This window comes from Takifugu rubripes, unplaced genomic scaffold (assembly GCF_901000725.2).
Source record: "Takifugu rubripes unplaced genomic scaffold, fTakRub1.2, whole genome shotgun sequence".
NCBI lineage: Eukaryota > Metazoa > Chordata > Actinopteri > Tetraodontiformes > Tetraodontidae > Takifugu > Takifugu rubripes.
Window position 1 is genome coordinate 180991 of NW_021821637.1, and position 20029 is coordinate 201019.

Below are 20029 nucleotides of genomic sequence, written 5' to 3' on the forward strand. Positions count from 1 at the left end.
AAAACGTCAGTTTTCCGGAGAGATTGAATTAAATGTTGGCGGTTCGAGCCTCGCCGCCCGACCCGGATGCTCCCTCCCCGGCAGTGGTACCGGTCAGGAGGAGGGGCTGCCATTTTACACGCTCCTGCTAGCTTAACTCTGGAGCGCCAGACCATAATTTAGACACCAATGTGACCGTCGGTTGCTGCTACAGCCACTCGGTGAACCACATGAGACTGTAGGGCGACACCTGTTCTAAGCACAAGCCGAACCCGCAGTCGCTCGAGGATCCAGGTGAGTAGTTGGTTCGCAGTTGCTACAGTTGCTAGCTAGCACCGGAGCCACGGCACCGGGGACCCGGACCGTCACCGTCCACCCGCGGACACCCGCAGGCCGCCCAGCAGGCTCGTTTTAGCCGCTGCCGGACGCTGTCGGCGAGCTGCGGGTGTTGTGGAGAACGGGCGTTGAGGTGACGTCACGACGCGGTTTGGTGCGGGGTTCGGGTGCGTGTTTGGGGGGGTGACACCTGTGCTGGGGAAAGCTGTCGAAATGAGCCGATATACCATCCGTGTTTAATGTATATGCGTCACATATGGGAAGTGGGCATGCACGCGCACACGCTGAACGCGGAAGTTGACCCAGCAGTCCCGTCACAACCAGCAGCACTCAACATATCTGCAATTTCAGGGGGAAAACCCACATTTAATTTAGTAGAAATAAGTCACTTTATTAATAAAAGCGTGTTGATGTGGCTCTGATGGCCCAGAATTCGGTGCGAGTGGATAACTTAGACAGGCAGAGAGAGAGACAGGCAGAGAGAGAGAGAGAGACAGGCAGAGAGACAGGCAGGCAGAGAGAGAGAGAGACAGGCAGGCAGAGAGAGAGAGAGACAGGCAGGCAGAGAGAGACAGGCAGAGAGAGAGACAGGCAGAGAGAGACAGGCAGGCAGAGAGAGACAGGCAGAGAGAGACAGGCAGAGACAGGCAGAGAGAGAGAGAGAGACAGGCAGAGAGAGAGAGAGAGACAGGCAGAGAGACAGGCAGGCAGAGAGAGACAGGCAGGCAGGCAGAGAGAGACAGGCAGAGAGAGAGAGAGAGACAGGCAGGCAGACAGAGAGAGACAGGCAGACAGAGAGAGACAGGCAGAGAGAGAGGGAGACAGACAGGCAGAGAGACAGGCAGGCAGAGAGAGACAGGCAGGCAGGCAGAGAGAGACAGGCAGAGAGAGAGAGAGAGACAGGCAGGCAGACAGAGAGAGACAGGCAGACAGAGAGAGACAGGCAGAGAGAGAGGGAGACAGACAGGCAGAGAGACAGGCAGGCAGAGAGAGACAGGCAGAGAGAGAGAGAGAGACAGGCAGAGAGAGAGAGAGCGAGGCAGGCAGAGAGAGAGACAGGCAGAGAGAGAGAGAGAGACAGGCAGAGAGAGAGAGAGCGAGGCAGGCAGAGAGAGAGCGAGGCAGGCAGAGAGAGAGAGAGACAGGCAGGCATAGAGAGAGAGAGAGACAGGCAGGCAGAGAGAGAGAGAGAGGCAGGCAGAGAGAGAGACAGGCAGGCAGAGAGAGAGAGACAGGCAGGCAGGCAGAGAGAGAGACAGGCAGAGAGAGAGAGAGAGACAGGCAGAGAGAGAGACAGGCAGAGAGAGAGAGACAGGCAGGCAGAGAGAGAGACAGGCAGAGAGAGAGAGAGACAGGCAGGCAGTGAGAGAGGCAGGCAGAGAGAGAGACAGGCAGAGAGAGCGAGAGAGACAGGCAGAGAGAGAGACAGGCAGGCAGAGAGAGAGAGACAGGCAGGCAGGCAGAGAGAGAGACAGGCAGAGAGAGAGAGACAGGCAGAGAGAGAGGCAGGCAGAGAGAGAGACAGGCAGAGAGAGCGAGAGAGACAGGCAGAGAGACAGGCAGGCAGAGAGAGAGAGAGACAGGCAGGCAGTGAGAGAGGCAGGCAGAGAGAGAGAGAGAGAGAGACACAGGCAGGCAGTGAGAGAGGCAGGCAGAGAGAGAGACAGGCAGACAGAGAGAGACAGGCAGAGAGAGAGAGAGACAGGCAGAGAGACAGGCAGGCAGAGAGAGACAGGCAGGCAGGCAGAGAGAGACAGGCAGGCAGGCAGAGAGAGAGACAGGCAGGCAGAGAGAGAGAGAGAGACAGACATGCATAGAGAGAGAGAGACAGGCAGGCAGAGAGAGAGAGAGGCAGGCAGAGAGAGAGAGAGGCAGGCAGAGAGAGCGAGACAGGCAGAGAGAGAGAGACAGGCAGAGAGAGAGAGACAGGCAGGCAGGCAGAGAGAGAGACAGGCAGGCAGAGAGAGAGAGAGAGACAGACATGCATAGAGAGAGAGAGACAGGCAGGCAGAGAGAGAGAGGCAGGCAGAGAGAGAGAGAGACAGGCAGGCAGTGAGAGACAGGCAGAGAGAGAGAGAGACAGGCAGAGAGAGAGAGACAGGCAGGCAGAGAGAGACAGGCAGGCAGGCAGAGAGAGACAGGCAGGCAGGCAGAGAGAGACAGGCAGGCAGAGAGAGAGAGAGACAGACATGCATAGAGAGAGAGAGGCAGGCAGAGAGAGAGAGGCAGGCAGAGAGAGAGACAGGCAGAGAGAGCGAGAGGCAGGCAGAGAGAGCGAGACAGGCAGAGAGAGAGACAGGCAGAGAGAGAGAGAGACAGGCAGGCAGTGAGAGAGGCAGGCAGAGAGAGAGAGAGAGAGACACAGGCAGGCAGTGAGAGAGGCAGGCAGACAGAGAGAGACAGGCAGAGAGAGAGAGAGACAGGCAGAGAGAGAGACAGGCCGGCAGAGAGAGAGAGAGGCAGGCAGAGAGAGAGAGACAGGCAGGCAGAGAGAGAGACAGGAAATAGCCTGAACACATGCTAGCAAAGACGCGTCATCAGCACCACCATGAACCCGCTGCGTTCTGCCTGGTTGTTCACGTCACCGCGTTAGGGCCCTCCCATCCAGCCAGGGCCCGTCTGAGGGGCCGTCTGAGGGGCCCGTCTGAGGGGCCGTAGAGGGGCCCGTCTGAGGGGCCGTCTGAGGGGCCGTCTGAGGGGCCGTAGAGGGGCCGTCTGAGGGGCCGTCTGAGGGGCCGTAGAGGGGCCGTCTGAGGGGCCCGTCTGAGGGGCCGTCTGAGGGGCCCGTAGAGGGCCCGTCTGAGGGGCCGTCTGAGGGGCCCGTCTGAGGGGCCGTCTGAGGGGCCCGTCTGAGGGGCCGTAGAGGGGCCCGTCTGAGGGGCCGTCTGAGGGGCCGTCTGAGGGGCCGTAGAGGGGCCGTCTGAGGGGCCGTCTGAGGGGCCGTAGAGGGGCCCGTCTGAGGGGCCGTCTGAGGGGCCGTAGAGGGGCCGTCTGAGGGGCCCGTCTGAGGGGCCGTCTGAGGGGCCCGTAGAGGGCCCGTCTGAGGGGCCGTCTGAGGGGCCGTAGAGGGGCCGTCTGAGGGGCCGTCTGAGGGGCCCGTCTGAGGGGCCGTCTGAGGGGCCGTAGAGGGGCCGTCTGAGGGGCCGTCTGAGGGGCCCGTAGAGGGGCCCGTCTGAGGGGCCGTAGAGGGGCCGTCTGAGGGGCCGTCTGAGGGGCCGTAGAGGGGCCCGTCTGAGGGGCCGTAGAGGGGCCGTCTGAGGGGCCACGTCAGGTCCGACCTGACGACCTTTGACCTTCACGCACGCCTCGTCTGCCCCCTCTGGAGGGTTGCAGCAGCCGCTGGGACGCTCTGCCCCCCTAGAGGGCTGCTTCCCCAGGACCGCGCCCTAAATGTGCCCTTTTCCCACCGCCTGGATCACAGTGATCCGGCGCCGCGCGTGGATCCTCGCCACCGTGGAGGAAGCTCGCCACCGTGGAGGGCACGTGAGGAAGCACGCCACCGTGGAGGAAGCTCGCCACCGTGGAGGGCACGTGAGGAAGCACGCCACCGTGGAGGATGCTCGCCACCGTGGAGGAAGCACGCCACCGTGGAGGATGCTCGCCACCGTGGAGGATGCACGCCACCGTGGAGGAAGCTCGCCACCGTGGAGGGCACGTGAGGAAGCACGCCACCGTGGAGGATGCTCGCCACCGTGGAGGAAGCTCGCCACCGTGGAGGGCACGTGAGGATGCACGCCACCGTGGAGGATGCTCGCCACCGTGGAGGAAGCTCGCCACCGTGGAGGATGCTCGCCACCGTGGAGGAAGCTCGCCACCGTGGAGGAAGCACGCCACCGTGGAGGAAGCTCGCCACCGTGGAGGAAGCTCGCCACCGTGGAGGAAGCACGCCACCGTGGAGGATGCTCGCCACCGTGGAGGAAGCACGCCACCGTGGAGGATGCTCGCCACCGTGGAGGAAGCACGCCACCGTGGAGGAAGCACGCCACCGTGGAGGGCACGTGAGGAAGCACGCCACCGTGGAGGATGCTCGCCACCGTGGAGGAAGCACGCCACCGTGGAGGATGCTCGCCACCGTGGAGGAAGCACGCCACCGTGGAGGATGCTCGCCACCGTGGAGGATGCACGCCACCGTGGAGGATGCTCGCCACCGTGGAGGAAGCACGCCACCGTGGAGGATGCTCGCCACCGTGGAGGAAGCACGCCACCGTGGAGGGCACGTGAGGAAGCACGCCACCGTGGAGGAAGCTCGCCACCGTGAGGATGCACGCCACCGTGAGGAAGCACGCCACCGTGAGGATGCACGCCACCGTGAGGATGCTCGCCACCGTGGAGGATGCACGCCACCGTGGAGGATGCTCGCCACCGTGGAGGAAGCTCGCCACCGTGGAGGATGCACGCCACCGTGGAGGATGCTCGCCACCGTGGAGGATGCTCGCCACCGTGGAGGATGCTCGCCACCGTGGAGGATGCACGCCACCGTGGAGGATGCTCGCCACCGTGGAGGATGCTCGCCACCGTGGAGGAAGCACGCCACCGTGGAGGGCACGTGAGGAAGCACGCCACCGTGGAGGAAGCTCGCCACCGTGAGGATGCACGCCACCGTGAGGAAGCTCGCCACCGTGAGGAAGCACGCCACCGTGAGGATGCACGCCACCGTGAGGAAGCTCGCCACCGTGAGGAAGCACGCCACCGTGAGGATGCTCGCCACCGTGAGGAAGCACGGCGCTCTCCCACCAATGGCCGCCCACCTCCCTGACAATGGGGCTGCGTGAGCCCTCTGGAGGGCCACAAAGGCCAGATCCTGTTATTCCACACTGGCTTCACACACAAATACAAAACAAATGGGCGCAGGTCACAGGACAACAGGGTGAACACAGCCCCCCCGGGGCCGGAACCCAATTGTTATCCCGGGTGTGGCTAGTCCGGGGATTAGCCCCTGGCCGGGGCGCTCATTCAGCCCCCCTTTCATTCCCCCGGCCCACTGGGCCTTATCGCCATCAATCTGACACCCTGTTTGTCTGACGCTGCAGCAGATCTGCTGGCCTGGTGGAACCTGCACAAAAGCCCTGGGCCATCAGCACTTTGATTGTGGGAGCGCGACCTGCCGCCGCTCTGTCCCCGCTCATCCCTCAGCGCTCTGTCTCTGTCGCCTCCACGCCAGCGCTTCGTCCTCGCCCCAGAACCTGGGAGGCCTGACGACCCGTGGCGTTGCGTCTGTCACTCGTGCTCCGCTCGCCTCCCCAGCAGCACCTCCCTCCTCCGCCAGACCTCGCTCCCCCGGTGGATGGGGGTTTCCGTGTGGGTCAGCTTCTCGCAGGTTCTGGTCGTCTTCTGTCGGTGCCTTGTTTTTCCCAGGACTGTAGAGGTTCCCACCCTGGAGTTTCCTGCCGCCCCCTGATCACCAGTTAACCTCGTTCTCCTGACGGAAAATAAGGACAGTTTAGTGAAAATGGCTTCTTTTAAGCTGGATTTCCTTCCTGAGATGATGGTGGACCATTGCTCCCTGAATTCTAGTCCCGTGTGAGTAACTCGTCTCTCCTCCCACGCACTCTCCGCTCCGCTCCGGTCCCCAAACGCCGTAGTTGGGTTGTGTTGTGTTTCACCTGTGTTTCACCTGTGTTTCACCTGTGTTTCACCTGTGTTTCACCTGTGATTCACCTGTGATTCACCTGTGATTCACCTGTGTTTCACCTGTGATTCACCTGTGTTTCACCTGTGTTTCACCTGTGTTTCACCTGTGATTCACCTGTGATTCACCTGTGTTTCACCTGTGATTCACCTGGGTTTCACCTGTGATTCACCTGTGTTTCACCTGTGTTTCACCTGTGCATCGACCTGCTTCTCCTCCGTGAAGCTCCGGAACCGACGCCCATGTTAATGAAGGGGGAAACTGACGATCAGAGAAAAGAGCCTCGGGAACTTTCATGCTTGGCAAGCGCGTCTCTGTTGGCTCCCCCTCCTCGTTTGCCCCTGCAGCGATGCCCTGCCGTTGTCATAGCAACCGGTGTCTGACAGCTGGAGAAGCCTAGCTTACAGCAACGCGTTAGCAGTGTGTGGTGTGGCCTGATTAGCCCTTATTCAGGGGATTCTCTCATGTGCCTGGGTTGTGTTACGCTGTTACCTTGTTTGGTCCATGGGTCTGGGTCTGGGTCTGGGCCTGGGCCTGGGTCTGGGTCTGGGTCTGGGTCGCTGGCCCAGTAGGACAAGAACATCTGCTTCTTCTGCAAATAAAAAAAGACAAAGCCGGGAAAAGCTTAGATCCCGTTTGAGTGTGTAGACGTCCTGCAGCTGTAAAGTTCAGGTTCCTCTTTCATTATGAGCGCTGGTTCTTCACTTCTTCTGAAGAACAGCGTCCACGTGAACGGTCCTGGTGATGATCAGAACTTTGATTTAGGCTTCCCAGGAGACTAGATGATCAACATAAACCCATCACTGTGCACGCTGGGCATTGATGTGCACTAATGTACACGATGCGTTATGCTAGGCTTCATTTATGGCCCATAAATAGGGGCGTCTTCACCCTGGCTGGTCGGTTTTCGCACTCACAACCCCGTGAGCTCGTCCCGGTGAGGTCGTAGGTCGCAGGTTCGCTTCCCATCACGTGAACTCACCGTAACTAAAACGCGGGTCTGTCCGTCGTTCCAGAGAACTGACCCCCGTTGTGTGATTTCAGGGGAAAGAAGATGAACGGGTCTTTGGACCACCCCGACCAGCCGGATGTGGATGCCATTAAGATGTTTGTGGGGCAGATCCCCCGGTCCTGGTCCGAGGAGCAGCTCCGCGAGCTTTTCGAGCCCTATGGGGTCGTGTACGAGATAAATGTTTTGAGGGATCGCAGCCAGAACCCGCCACAAAGCAAAGGTCAGTTTCTGATGCCCCTGAAAGGATTCGGACCATTCCAAAGAAGACTCTGACCTTCCATGGGCTCCATCCCAGAACCACAGGCGCCACATTGATCCCAGCTCTCCTCCTCGTGTGCTAGGTTGCTGTTTCGTGACCTACTACACTCGCAAGTCAGCCCTGGAGGCCCAGAACGCTCTCCACAACATGAAGATTCTCCCCGGGGTAGGTGGGGCTTTGCCTCCTTCTCCTCAGTCCTGCAGGTGCAGCTTCAGCGGCGTCGGCCTGGGGGGCCCAGCAGCAGCGTCTGCTCATCACGGCCCCTCCAGCAGGCAGAACGCTCCCATGAGGGGCTGACACTTGAACGCACCACCCATGTGGTGCTGACACTTGAACGCACGACCCATGTGGGGCTGACACTTGAACGCACCACCAATGTGGTGCTGACACTTGAACGCACCACCCATGTGGTGCTGACACTTGAACGCACCACCAATGTGGTGCTGACACTTGAACGCACCACCCGTGTGGTGCTGACACTTGAACGCACCACCAATGTGGCGCTGACACTTGAACGCACCACCCGTGTGGCGCTGACACTTGAACGCACCACCCGTGTGGCGCTGACACTTGAACGCACCACCCGTGTGGCGCTGACACTCGAACGCACCACCCGTGTGGTGCTGACACTTGAACGCACCACCCGTGTGGTGCTGACACTCGAACGCACCACCCACGTGGCGCTGTATATGCCACTGCACCTAATCAGGCGTCCTGCGTGTGCTGCTCCTTACAGATGCACCACCCGATCCAGATGAAGCCGGCGGACAGCGAGAAAAACAACGGTAAGACGAGTCTCTGATCCCCTCGGGTGACCTTTGGGCGGATGGTTGGTGGTTAAGGAGCCGGCGTCGACCGGTAGTCGGCGGAGTTGTGTTGCCGCGGAGCTAACCCCCGGAAACGTGCACGTTGAATGTGACTGTGAGCTGAGAGCGGCGGAGTTTGATGTTGCGTTGTGTTTAATACAGCAGTGGAAGACAGGAAGCTGTTTATTGGAATGATCTCTAAGAAATGTAATGAGAACGACATCCGACTTATGTTCTCACCGTATGGGCAGATAGAGGAGTGCCGGATACTTCGAGGCCCGGACGGACTCAGCCGCGGTGGGTAGCGCACGGCCCGGCACGCGCGCGGCGCGGGGACAGTCCAGCTGCTCATGACCTTGTCTCTTCCTTCCAGGTTGCGCGTTTGTGACCTTCACCGCTCGCCAGATGGCCCAGTCGGCCATCAAGTCCATGCACCAGTCCCAGACCATGGAGGTAGAGCCCAGCCTGAGCCACCCGTTCTGGATCAGGCTCAACAGAGCGGGCCTAACCAGGATGTGTCTGTGTTCAGGGATGCTCCTCGCCCATCGTGGTGAAGTTCGCGGACACTCAGAAGGACAAGGAGCAGAAGCGCATGGTGCAGCAGCTGCAGCAGCAGATGCAGCAGCTCAGCGCCGCTTCCATCTGGGGAAACCTGACGGGCCTCAACAGCCTGGGCCCCCAGTACCTGGCGGTGAGCCCCCGGAGGACTCAGCCTCCCACAGATCAGTGTCACCGCTTTGCACGTGGCCGCCACTCCAACAGGGTGTGTGTGTGTGTGTGTGTGTGTGTGTGTGTGTGTGTGTGTGTGTGCGTGTGTGTGTGTTAGCTCTACCTACAGTTGCTGCAGCACTCGGCCTCCTCTGGGAACGCGCTGAACAACCTGCACCCTGTTTCAGGTGCCCACACACACATTCCTCAGTCATGCTGCTGCTGTTCAAACCGGATGGAGAATCCCAACATTGCTATTGGCTGTGTGTGTGTGTGTGTGTGTGACTAGGTCTAAACCCGATGCAGAACCTGGCAGCGTTAGCGGCAGCCGCCACAGCCACCCAGGCCTCAGCGACAGGCTCCATGACCACCTCCAGCAGCCCCCTCAGTGCACTCACCAGCTCAGGTAGCTCTCACCCTGGACAGCTCAACGGGTCCAAGCTACGTTTGCCACTTTTGTTTATGGAAGTGTTCTCTGACCAGGCTCATCTCCAACCTCTGGCAGCAATTCCTCAGTGAACCCCATGGCCTCCCTGGGGGCCTTGCAGTCCCTGGCTGCTGGTTCTAGTGCTGGACTCAACATGGGCTCCCTGGCGAGTATGTTGCGCCTGCATTTATGGTCCCACAGGCCACACACACACACCGTGAATATATTCTAACTAATATTAAAGCAGATTTAATCTTCTGGGCTCCATCCTGTCTTGCAGGCATGGCGGCGCTGAATGGCAGTCTTGGTTCTGGGGGCCTTTCAAACGGGTCAGGCAACACGATGGAGGCCCTGAGCCAGGCCTACTCGGGCATCCAGCAGTACGCTGCTGCTGCTGCTCTGCCCAACCTGTACAACCAGAGCCTGCTGTCCCAGCAGAGCATCTCAGCAGCCGGCAGCCAGAAAGAGGGTCAGTGGGCTCTGATTACCGGGCCAGTTAATGGTGGCGTGAACGCGCCGCAGCATCCGCATGTTGTCTAGCTAGATGGATGCGAGTTCAGCACATGAATGTTCTCTGGATGTCTTGGTCTCGTTTTATGCTAAGGATTGTGTCTTGTTTTAAATCTGCTGCCCCAGCCAGTGACGCTCGCAGTACCGGTAAGACTCCTCACCTTCTCTCTGCTCTCAGCCTCACCTGCGAACGGGCCCAGGTCCATAACGGAGAACCTTTTATGGTCCAGGTCCTGTTCGTGAATCCCCTGTTTGAAGAGGCCGTTAGTTGAAAACAAAACTGCATGTTGCATCGGGAAAAGTTGCCTGGAACCACACGTTCCCCTGCTGATACTTTGATGCCGTCATCAGCTGTGAATGCAGAGCAAAACCAGTGAAACCAGTGGATCCAGTAGCCTTTTCTGCCCCCTGATTTGGCCACAGGACAGGCAGAACGCCTTAAATGGCGTCCATCTTGTGAAAGGCTCAGTGTTTCCCGTGGCGTCATTGATGGAGTCTTGTTTGCAGGTCCCGAAGGTGCCAACTTGTTCATCTACCACCTCCCCCAGGAGTTTGGAGACCAGGACCTGCTGCAGATGTTTATGCCCTTTGGAAACGTCATCTCTGCTAAAGTCTTCATTGACAAGCAGACAAATCTCAGCAAGTGCTTTGGTGAGTTTTGGTAAACTATGGGATGGATTTTCCCTGGGAAAAGTTGCCATTAATTCCTGTAGAGATAAATTATTGAAATAGTTGAAGGAACAGGGAGCTTCTTCTGAGCGCTTCTGTATTGCGCCCCCTGGAGGCCAGGTTAATATCTCGATTAATCTCAGTGTGTTTATTGGGACCCAGGCACTGGTGCAGACACTGGTGCAGACCCAGACACTGGTGCAGACACTGGTGCAGACCCAGACACTGGTGCAGACACTGGTGCAGACACTGGTGCAGACCCAGACACTGGTGCAGACACTGGTGCAGACCCAGACACTGGTGCAGACACTGGTGCAGACCCAGACACTGGTGCAGACCCAGACACTGGTGCAGACCCAGGCACTGGTGCAGACACTGGTGCAGACACTGGTGCAGACACTGGTGCAGACCCAGACACTGGTGCAGACCCAGACACTGGTGCAGACACTGGTGCAGACACTGGTGCAGACACTGGTGCAGACCCAGACACTGGTGCAGACACTGGTGCAGACACTGGTGCAGACCCAGACACTGGTGCAGACCCAGACACTGGTGCAGACCCAGACACTGGTGCAGACACTGGTGCAGACACTGGTGCAGACCCAGACACTGGTGCAGACCCAGACACTGGTGCAGACCCAGACACTGGTGCAGACACTGGTGCAGACCCAGACCCTGGTGCAGACACTGGTGCAGACCCAGACACTGGTGCAGACCCAGACACTGGTGCAGACCCAGACACTGGTGCAGACCCAGACTCTGGTGCAGACCCAGACACTGGTGCAGACCCAGACTCTGGTGCAGACCCAGACTCTGGTGCAGACCCAGACACTGGTGCAGACCCAGACACTGGTGCAGACACTGGTGCAGACACTGGTGCAGACACTGGTGCAGACCCAGACTCTGGTGCAGACACTGGTGCAGACACTGGTGCAGACACTGGTGCAGACCCAGACTCTGGTGCAGACCCAGACACTGGTGCAGACACTGGTGCAGACACTGGTGCAGACACTGGTGCAGACACTGGTGCAGACACTGGTGCAGACACTGGTGCAGACACTGGTGCAGACCCAGACTCTGGTGCAGACACTGGTGCAGACACTGGTGCAGACCCAGACTCTGGTGCAGACCCAGACACTGGTGCAGACACTGGTGCAGACCCAGACACTGGTGCAGACCCAGGTGCAGACACTGGTGCAGACACTGGTGCAGACGCTGGTGCAGACCCAGACTCTGGTGCAGACCCAGACAGTGGTGCAGACACTGGTGCAGACACTGGTGCAGACCCAGACACTGGTGCAGACACTGGTGCAGACCCAGACACTGGTGCAGACCCAGACACTGGTGCAGACACTGGTGCAGACTCTGGTGCAGACCCAGACTCTGGTGCAGACCCAGACAGTGGTGCAGACACTGGTGCAGACACTGGTGCAGACCCAGACACTGGTGCAGACACTGGTGCAGACACTGGTGCAGACACTGGTGCAGACCCAGACACTGGTGCAGACACTGGTGCAGACACTGGTGCAGACACTGGTGCAGACACTGGTGCAGACCCAGACACTGGTGCAGACACTGGTGCAGACCCAGACACTGGTGCAGACACTGGTGCAGACCCAGACACTGGTGCAGACCCAGACTCTGGTGCAGACCCAGACTCTGGTGCAGACCCAGACTCTGGTGCAGACCCAGACACTGGTGCAGACCCAGGTGCAGACACTGGTGCAGACACTGGTGCAGACTCTGGTGCAGACCCAGACTCTGGTGCAGACCCAGACAGTGGTGCAGACACTGGTGCAGACACTGGTGCAGACCCAGACACTGGTGCAGACACTGGTGCAGACACTGGTGCAGACACTGGTGCAGACACTGGTGCAGACCCAGACACTGGTGCAGACCCAGACTCTGGTGCAGACCCAGACTCTGGTGCAGACCCAGACACTGGTGCAGACACTGGTGCAGACACTGGTGCAGACCCAGACACTGGTGCAGACACTGGTGCAGACACTGGTGCAGACACTGGTGCAGACACTGGTGCAGACCCAGACACTGGTGCAGACCCAGACTCTGGTGCAGACCCAGACACTGGTGCAGACCCAGACACTGGTGCAGACCCAGACACTGGTGCAGACACTGGTGCAGACCCAGACACTGGTGCAGACCCAGACTCTGGTGCAGACCCAGACACTGGTGCAGACACTGGTGCAGACCCAGACACTGGTGCAGACCCAGACACTGGTGCAGACACTGGTGCAGACCCAGACACTGGTGCAGACCCAGACTCTGGTGCAGACCCAGACACTGGTGCAGACACTGGTGCAGACCCAGACACTGGTGCAGACCGAGACCCTGGTGCAGACCCAGACACTGGTGCAGACCCAGACCCTGGTGCAGACACTGGTGCAGACCCAGACACTGGTGCAGACCCTGGTGCAGACCCAGACACTGGTGCACACTGCATCAGCTCCTCCACCAGAGGAGCTGATGCAGTGTGTCATTCTGTATTTGCTGGAATCCATGGAAGAGATTTAAAGATCCATTCCAGCCTGGAGTTGTCCTCTGTTCCCACCCTCAGAGTTTCCGTGTCTCCTCCAGGTTTTGTGAGCTACGACAACCCGGTATCGGCACAGGCTGCCATCCAGTCAATGAACGGCTTCCAGATCGGGATGAAGAGGCTCAAGGTGCAGCTGAAGCGCTCGAAGAACGACAGCAAACCCTACTGAAGGTGTCGGGGGCCGGCAGACTTAGTTAGGCAGGGTGGTGTTCTGGTAAGTTCAGTGTGAATAAGCAAGAGTGGTCCGATGAGAGATGTGTTTGTTCCAGGCTGGTGTCCACTGTGCTGCTGCTCTGGATCTTTGGAACATGTCCAGGCACAGAGACACCCGTCAACCTCAATGATTTTAGCTTCTTTCCACGCTAGATTGGACTCTTTCTGTCTTCTGTTACGGCGAACGCACTTTGTTTTATCTTTGGCGGACGAGAGAAGCAGGTGTATTTCTATTTAAGTTGGAACGTTATTGGTTTGCTGTGGTACATGATACACATATGAGTTGATTGTTGAGCTTTGTTCTAAATTGACAGTCGGGTGCCAGAGATGATCTGTTTGACCTCCTGTTGAGCCCCTAGCAGGCAGCAGCTGGAGCAGCTGGAGCTCCATCAGGGGAGCAGCCAGAAATCAGAACTCTAGGTTTTCTTGCACATTTAAAGGGTGTGTTGTTTTCATTAATACTGTGTTGGGTATCTGTATTTGTGTGATATCACCCTGAAATTGCTTTAAATTGATGTAGGGGCTTCACCAAAACATGCGGATAATGTTTGTGTGGCATCACCCTGGGGTTGGGGACCTGTGAGACTCAGCAGGGAGCTCAAGGTTCCCAAGCGGTTAGCGGCCGTCACCCTTCCACCACCCCTGTTCACTGGCTTTACTGGTAGTCGTGTCAGTTCCACGTGACATCTGGTGGGTGTTTGTGCACAGCCTCATCTTCCCTCCACGACCAGGTGGAACTGACGCTTGTGTCATGTGAATATTTGCATGCGGTCAATTGCTTTTGATGTGTTTCCTTTTTATTTTTATTATTTTTCATCCGGACATGGGTTAACCACGTGCATGTGGTCGTTGCACCCAGCGCAGCATGTTTTGGCGACGCTCCTGCACTGACGCTCTGACGGTCTGAGCTGATGTTGCCACGGTGACCAACTGTCAGCTATAGCTAGCAATATTTGTAAATGTGGCAATAAAAACTAACTTCCCAGGTTTGTTCTTCTGATCTTGGAGTGTGTCTAATGCAGATGTAAAACTTTGTATGGATGCATTTTATGAATTTAGCATCTTCTTTGAATCCAGGTGTTTTTATAAGAGAATCAAAAGTCAGCGTTGCTCAGCTACTGTCCTGCTAGCTACTGGCTGGCTAATCTCCAGAGGGCTATCGTACAGTGTCGCCCTTTTTTTTGATTGGATAAATCATATCGATGCCAAATTTCTCTAGACAAACCTTTTGCTTAGATTCACAAGAATGTTTTCACGAAGTAGCGAGCAAGACAATTGTTGAGATGTATATTTAAGCTATTATGCCTTTTCTATTTTTATATAGGTTTTATACTTCCCCTGTGTGTCGGGGAACTATTTATTGTCTCAATTATTTATCAGAATTGAAATTATTTTGCAAAACTAATGTCAAGTCCAACAACTGCATTTCCTCTCATCCTGTGTGTCCTCTCCCTGTTCCATCTGCTGGTCTCAGCCTCACGTCACCTTACTTGTGCTTGTCTGCGTGTGCAGGATGCATCCTTGCTGCTCCAGCACCAAAAACCCCCGTCACACTCGCCCGGAACTGAATAAATCACCTTATTTTTCTTAACAACCACCTTTTTGACATGTCCCCGTGGCAGCCTCCCGTTCACCAGCGTACGTTTCTGGCATTCGTGTTCTACGATGAGCAGATCTCTGTTGGGGATTGAGTGATTTGCTATTTTCAAAGGATGTCCCATCCAGGTGATCCAAGTGATGCTGGAGGTGTCTTGCTGTGTCCTGCGCCGCTCTTCTTGTGTTTGCACGGAAATCCTAATGATGTATCAGGGACTATGTCGTCAGCGCAGTTGGATTTTGTGGTTGTGTGACTGCAGGATTAGAAATGTTGCTGTCCACAGCGGTTCGAGTGTTACAGCTGGTTTAGTCTCTCTGATGAGAACATTGACGTGTGTAAATGCAGCAACCTGCATTAGTGAGACATGAGGTTGAAAGCGGCTCGTTGAAGTGGCTCAGCTGTTGCTGATGGGGATCTTTGATCAAAGCTGCTCGTCTTTAGGGGAGGTTTCACTCTCCTCGGAGAATACTGGGTGGGAAGACCCAGAACGGGTTTCTGTAATCCTGTCATCACTTGTTCTCTTTTCCTGCACAAATGTTGTTGGATTCAGCCCATTTTCATTCCTCTTTACCCAGAAAAACCTTAAGACGCAGCTGTTGGATCCGTCACGCGGACACGTCGTTCACGTTTAGCACAGCTGCATTTCCTGGTACTAAAACAGGAGCCCTGAAACACTGGAGCGAGCAGCTTAACCCTGCTGACGCACTCTTGATCTTCTGGTTTAATTGAGACGGGTGAGTCGGTCTAAAACAGCTGATTTGTGGGTAAACCTTTAGCAAAGTCCGTTAGAAAGAGCCGTTCCCGTATGAGGCGGAAGGTCTCTGCCGTCGTCCCCCGCTGGTCCTGGCTTGGCCTCACGTCCCCGAGTCTTTAGGCCACAGTCGCACCCCCGCACGCCGATGACCATTCTTGTCCTCTTTTCTCTCTTCTGTCTGTGTTCCATCGTTGTTTAACCTGGGTTTGTCTTCCTGTCGTATTTTTCTTTTATCTTTGTTTTCTAGATCTCTTCCCGTTTGCCCTAGCATGTCGATGCGTCAAAGTTCATCGTCCGGTCCTCCCCTGCGCTTCTCTGGTGCTTCCAAATTCACCTCTGACCTTGTGTTTGACATTGAATACTAGGATTTTGTTTCTCCATGTCACCTGTGGCGCCACTGACAGTGTTTTAAAGTTCCACCTCTTAGTCCAAATAAACAGAAGTCTATTTTTCTAGAGCACACGGAACCACTACGGAGTTCCTTTTGATCCCAGCCAGCTCCCCACCTCCTTTCTGGATTGTCTCCTCATGCAGCAGTCCTCCCAGTGCCCCATCCTCCGTTTTTAGTGTGTGTCTGTGTGTGTTTTTGTCTCTGCATCCTGTTGTTGGACAGCAGTTCTTGGCTCTTGTTAACGGGGTTCATCATAACGAGGGGAGATGCGTCTATTAGACGCAACCGTTCTGTGTAAAAATGCGTTTGTTTTTTAAATCCTCTTGGCTGCCCACCACCGGCACGGGACCTTCTCGGCTCTTTGGTTGTGTGTGGAGAATCGGGCACAGACACCTGTTCAAGTATATTTAGTATGCATGTTTTTTTTATTCTCTGCACTGACAATTCTGGCAAAAATGTGATCTAGTTTGTGTTATGTTAAAAACGCTGAATAAAATGGTGCCAAATATTTTGCACAATCAGAATCTTCTTGTTTTTCTTGGTCTAAGTGCCAGACTTTGCTTGTGGGACAAACATCCTTCAGCCGTATGGGATGCATTTGTGTGACGCAACACGCAGACATGAACAGTGGTGACCCCATTAGATGAGCATGTCGGGAGTCCTGAAGAAAATGAGTTTAAACTCAGATGACAGATGTCTCGGCTCACGATGATCGTGATGCTGCAGGTGATATTTGGAATCTCAGTCTAATCTCATTTTCTTCAGAGTAACGTTGACCTCAGTTCTGATATTGGAGCGTAGCTCCGGTCAAACAGCCACCAAACGTCACGTCAGACCTTTGATCTGCCCCTTTGTGACAGCAAGATGTGACACAGCTGATTCTCTAAATACATTTTTTCTTTATCGATCTTGTGAAGTTTATTTATAAATGCTAACTCATAGTATCATATTAAAAGAAGTGTAGTCATGGATGTGCGGAGGCTTCTTTGAAGAGAACAAAATTGCTTAAATGTAACAAGGGAATTAAATCTTTATTTTGTGCATCCTAGAAGATGTTTTCTCTTAATGGATATGAACTTTAAATAAAACTTTACAGTCTGGACTGTGGAACTTTGTTATTCTATGTCCCAAATTAAAGAACAAAAACAAAAAAAACTGTTTCCACATTCCACACGTTACATACATCAGCAGCTATTTGTGTTTGTGTTATCTGGAGATTATTTAATTATTCTGATTATTCAGATGCATGTGAAGTAACTCACAATGATTTATTGGTCAGTTTCTGAAAGCTAAAATTTCCCTGAATACAGACAAACTCATGGAATGGCTCCAATTAGGCACAATATGTGAAGAAAATAGCTGTTTGGCTCTATTATTAGAATTATTCGTTGTTGTTGTTGTTGTTGTTGTTTGGCAAACTTCCGCATACGTCATCGGCGAGGATCACTTCCGGGTCAGCTGTAATCTCGCGATTATCCGCCGGGTCGTAGATCGTCAAACGGTGAATTTGGTCAAGCGCCCTGAATTAACGAAGCAGCGAAAGCGTCCAGCAGAAAGAGCACCATGGCGACCACCATCAGCACCCAGCGGGGGCAGGTAGGGCGTTTGTGCCTGAAACATCCACCGTGAGGGCGGCTGAGCTGCGCTGGCAGCGGCGGCAGCCTGCTAGCTCAGGAGGCTAATGGCTAATGGCTAAGCTACTCCTCTGTAACTTCCTCATGAAAACAGCACGTACCATATTAATAAAAGCCTTTAAAACAACATCTGAAAATGGTCAAATGTAGCATTTGGCTAAAGATTGTGTCTCCTGTGTTTTCGTGTTCATGACATTAACATCCAGGCGATCACATCGACAATAATTCGAATTATGTCAATGTTTACGTGAGTTAGTGAGTCACAGATACAGAACAATCCAAACTTAAACCACGTACAAACTAGACGGCGAAACACTAAATAAAAGGTGATTTGATGCCTGAACTAAGCGGATCTGTGTGGGACCGTTTAGGTGTATATTGGGGAACTGCCCCAGGACTTCCTGCGGATCACCCCCACCCAGCAGCAGCAGCAGGTGCACATGGACGCGCAGGCGGCCCGGCAGCTCCAGTACGGAGGCTCGCTGGGAACTGTGGGACGACTTAGCATCACGGTGGTCCAGGTAAAGACTTTGTGCCAAATGGGATGCAAGGGCAGAACAGCAGTCAGTACCTGGTGTGCCCCCCCCCCCCCCCCCCCCCCCCCCCCAGAGTGGTCGACCCAAATGGACCTTTTGTGTTTCAGAGGATCCTTCAAGACCAACCTGATTGTTCTGAACATTTAACTTTTCTTTCTTCTGCAAAGGCAAAGCTGGCCAAGAATTATGGAATGACCCGAATGGACCCGTACTGTCGGATCAGACTTGGCTATGCTGTCTATGAGACCCCGACCGCTCACAACGGAGCCAAGAACCCCCGCTGGAACAAGGTGATCCAGTGCACAGTTCCCCCTGGAGTGGACTCCTTCTACCTGGAGATCTTTGATGAGGTGAGAAGCTCGGAGGCCACGGTCACGGACGGGCTCGGTTCTGCTGTCGTTGACCCGGTTGTTTCCACGTGCGTTTTCAGAGGGCGTTCTCCATGGACGACAGGATAGCCTGGACCCACGTCACCATCCCCGAGAGCCTGAGGGAGGGCACGGTGGTGGACGAGTGGTTCAGCCTCAGCGGGAGGCAGGGCGACGACAAGGAGGGCATGATCAACCTGGTGATGTCCTTCGCTGTGAGTACCACAACATGTACTGGTACCAGAGGCGGTTACCAAGAGTAGTCGGATCTTTGGTACCAGCTCAGAGCAGGAGATCTGCTCATATGGACCCTGAGTGGAACCAGCACCGGCGTGAGGCTGGACGTGCTTATTATGCTGTTATAGGCTTGTAACATCGCCCTTTCATGTGTGTAATGATGTGACTGTTGACCCTGTCCCTGTCCCCCGTCCCCCTCCCCCTGCCCGTCCCCGTCCCCGTCCCTGTCCCCCTCCCTGTCCCCCTCCCCGTCCCCATCCAGTCCTTACCAGCAGGTCTCATGACCCAGCCAGTCGTCCTGATGCCTTCTGTGTACCAGCAGGGCGTTGGATATGTGCCCATTTCAGGTCAGGTTTCTTCCTTCTCCTCTGCTGTCTCATGTCGTTTACGCTGATCAATCAATCGTTATCCCCCCCCCCCCCCAGGAGTTCCTGCCGTCTATAACCAGGGCATGGTGCCCATGCCCATGCCGGCCACCATGCCCCCTGCTGGTGGCCAGGAGACGGTGTGCAGCGAGGAGGACCTGAAAGCTCTGCAGGACATGTTCCCCAACCTGGATCAGGAGGTGGTGCGCACGGTGCTGGACGCCCAGCGGGGGAACAAGGACGCCGCCATCAACTCGCTGCTGCAGATGGCCGAGGAGCTCTAACCGCGCGGCCCAGCAACACGTGCACGCGTCCTCATGCGCTGACAGACGCCCTTCCTGTAGAGCCCCCCCCCCATGCAGTCGTGTCTCCAGTCTTGATGTCACGCTGGACCAATCACTTCTACCACGAATGCTAAATGCTAAAGGTGTGTGTGGCTTTGGAAGCAGGACTGGTTTTATGGCCCGAGGAGCTTGTAAATGTTGCCCCCCCCCCCATTTTCAGCTACTCACACACCCGTCGGATCCATTCCAGATGTTAGAGGTGTGGACCACCTGTGCAGCATAACTCACGCCGCTTCCAGACCAGCTGTTCTTTGTTCGTTGCACTTCCAGATGAAATTCTTCTAAATTATTAAATGATATCTGTCCGAATCGATGTTGTAATGAGAGTTGGGAACGGACAGATCGCGGTTCAGTCGTCTCCAGCTGCTGAGGATGACGACTCCAGGTCGTGTGTGAGTGGCGCCCAGCTGGGGCGGGTCAGGGGACGCTGGTGTCGCCTGGTTCTGACGCCCCAGAGGCTCGGCTGGGGCTGGGGCTGGGGCAGCTCTGGAGCCCCACGTCCCGGCCTCCCTGACCTGCCCGCTGCCTGCACAAGCTGTTGAAGGTGTCTACCAAAGAGATGTGCTATTGTCCCACCTTCCGGCTTCTTTTCTTTGTGTTGCGTGTATTTTTATTGCCTGTTGATTGCTCCAGCACTTATAAAGCCCAGACACTTTGGTTTTAAGCATTATTGGCAGCAATTATCAATCATTTGAACATTA

General features: G+C 55.7%; 2 protein-coding genes across 6 annotated transcripts; both read left to right on the forward strand.

Annotated features, from left to right (window-relative positions):
* Nucleotides 1-68: 68 nt before the first annotated feature.
* Nucleotides 69-16368, forward strand: LOC101064820 (CUGBP Elav-like family member 1). Of its 5 annotated transcripts, XM_029832247.1 has the most exons (15): nucleotides 4990-5835; nucleotides 6989-7176; nucleotides 7298-7380; nucleotides 7952-8000; nucleotides 8184-8318; nucleotides 8395-8474; nucleotides 8551-8712; nucleotides 8848-8917; nucleotides 9019-9135; nucleotides 9213-9326; nucleotides 9437-9625; nucleotides 9793-9813; nucleotides 10174-10317; nucleotides 12931-13103; nucleotides 15701-16368. In XM_029832247.1, the coding sequence occupies exons 1-14, from the start codon at nucleotides 5765-5767 to the stop codon at nucleotides 13056-13058; spliced, it is 1551 nt and encodes a 516-aa protein (XP_029688107.1). In that variant the 5' UTR covers nucleotides 4990-5764; the 3' UTR covers nucleotides 13059-13103; nucleotides 15701-16368. The 5 variants fall into 5 exon arrangements, with proteins under 5 accessions (XP_029688111.1, XP_029688108.1, XP_029688107.1 ...); XM_029832251.1 differs by lacking the exon at nucleotides 4990-5835 and adding an exon at nucleotides 69-273 and having other exon boundaries at nucleotides 12931-16368; XM_029832248.1 differs by having other exon boundaries at nucleotides 4988-5835; nucleotides 8187-8318; nucleotides 12931-16368.
* A 917-nt stretch (nucleotides 16369-17285) lies between these two features.
* On the forward strand, nucleotides 17286-19998 carry LOC101078355 (toll-interacting protein). The gene is made up of 6 exons (XM_003978648.3): nucleotides 17286-17440; nucleotides 17850-17999; nucleotides 18182-18364; nucleotides 18445-18597; nucleotides 18882-18966; nucleotides 19045-19998. The coding sequence occupies exons 1-6, from the start codon at nucleotides 17408-17410 to the stop codon at nucleotides 19266-19268; spliced, it is 828 nt and encodes a 275-aa protein (XP_003978697.1). The 5' UTR covers nucleotides 17286-17407; the 3' UTR covers nucleotides 19269-19998.
* The last annotated feature ends 31 nt before the right edge of the window (nucleotides 19999-20029 follow it).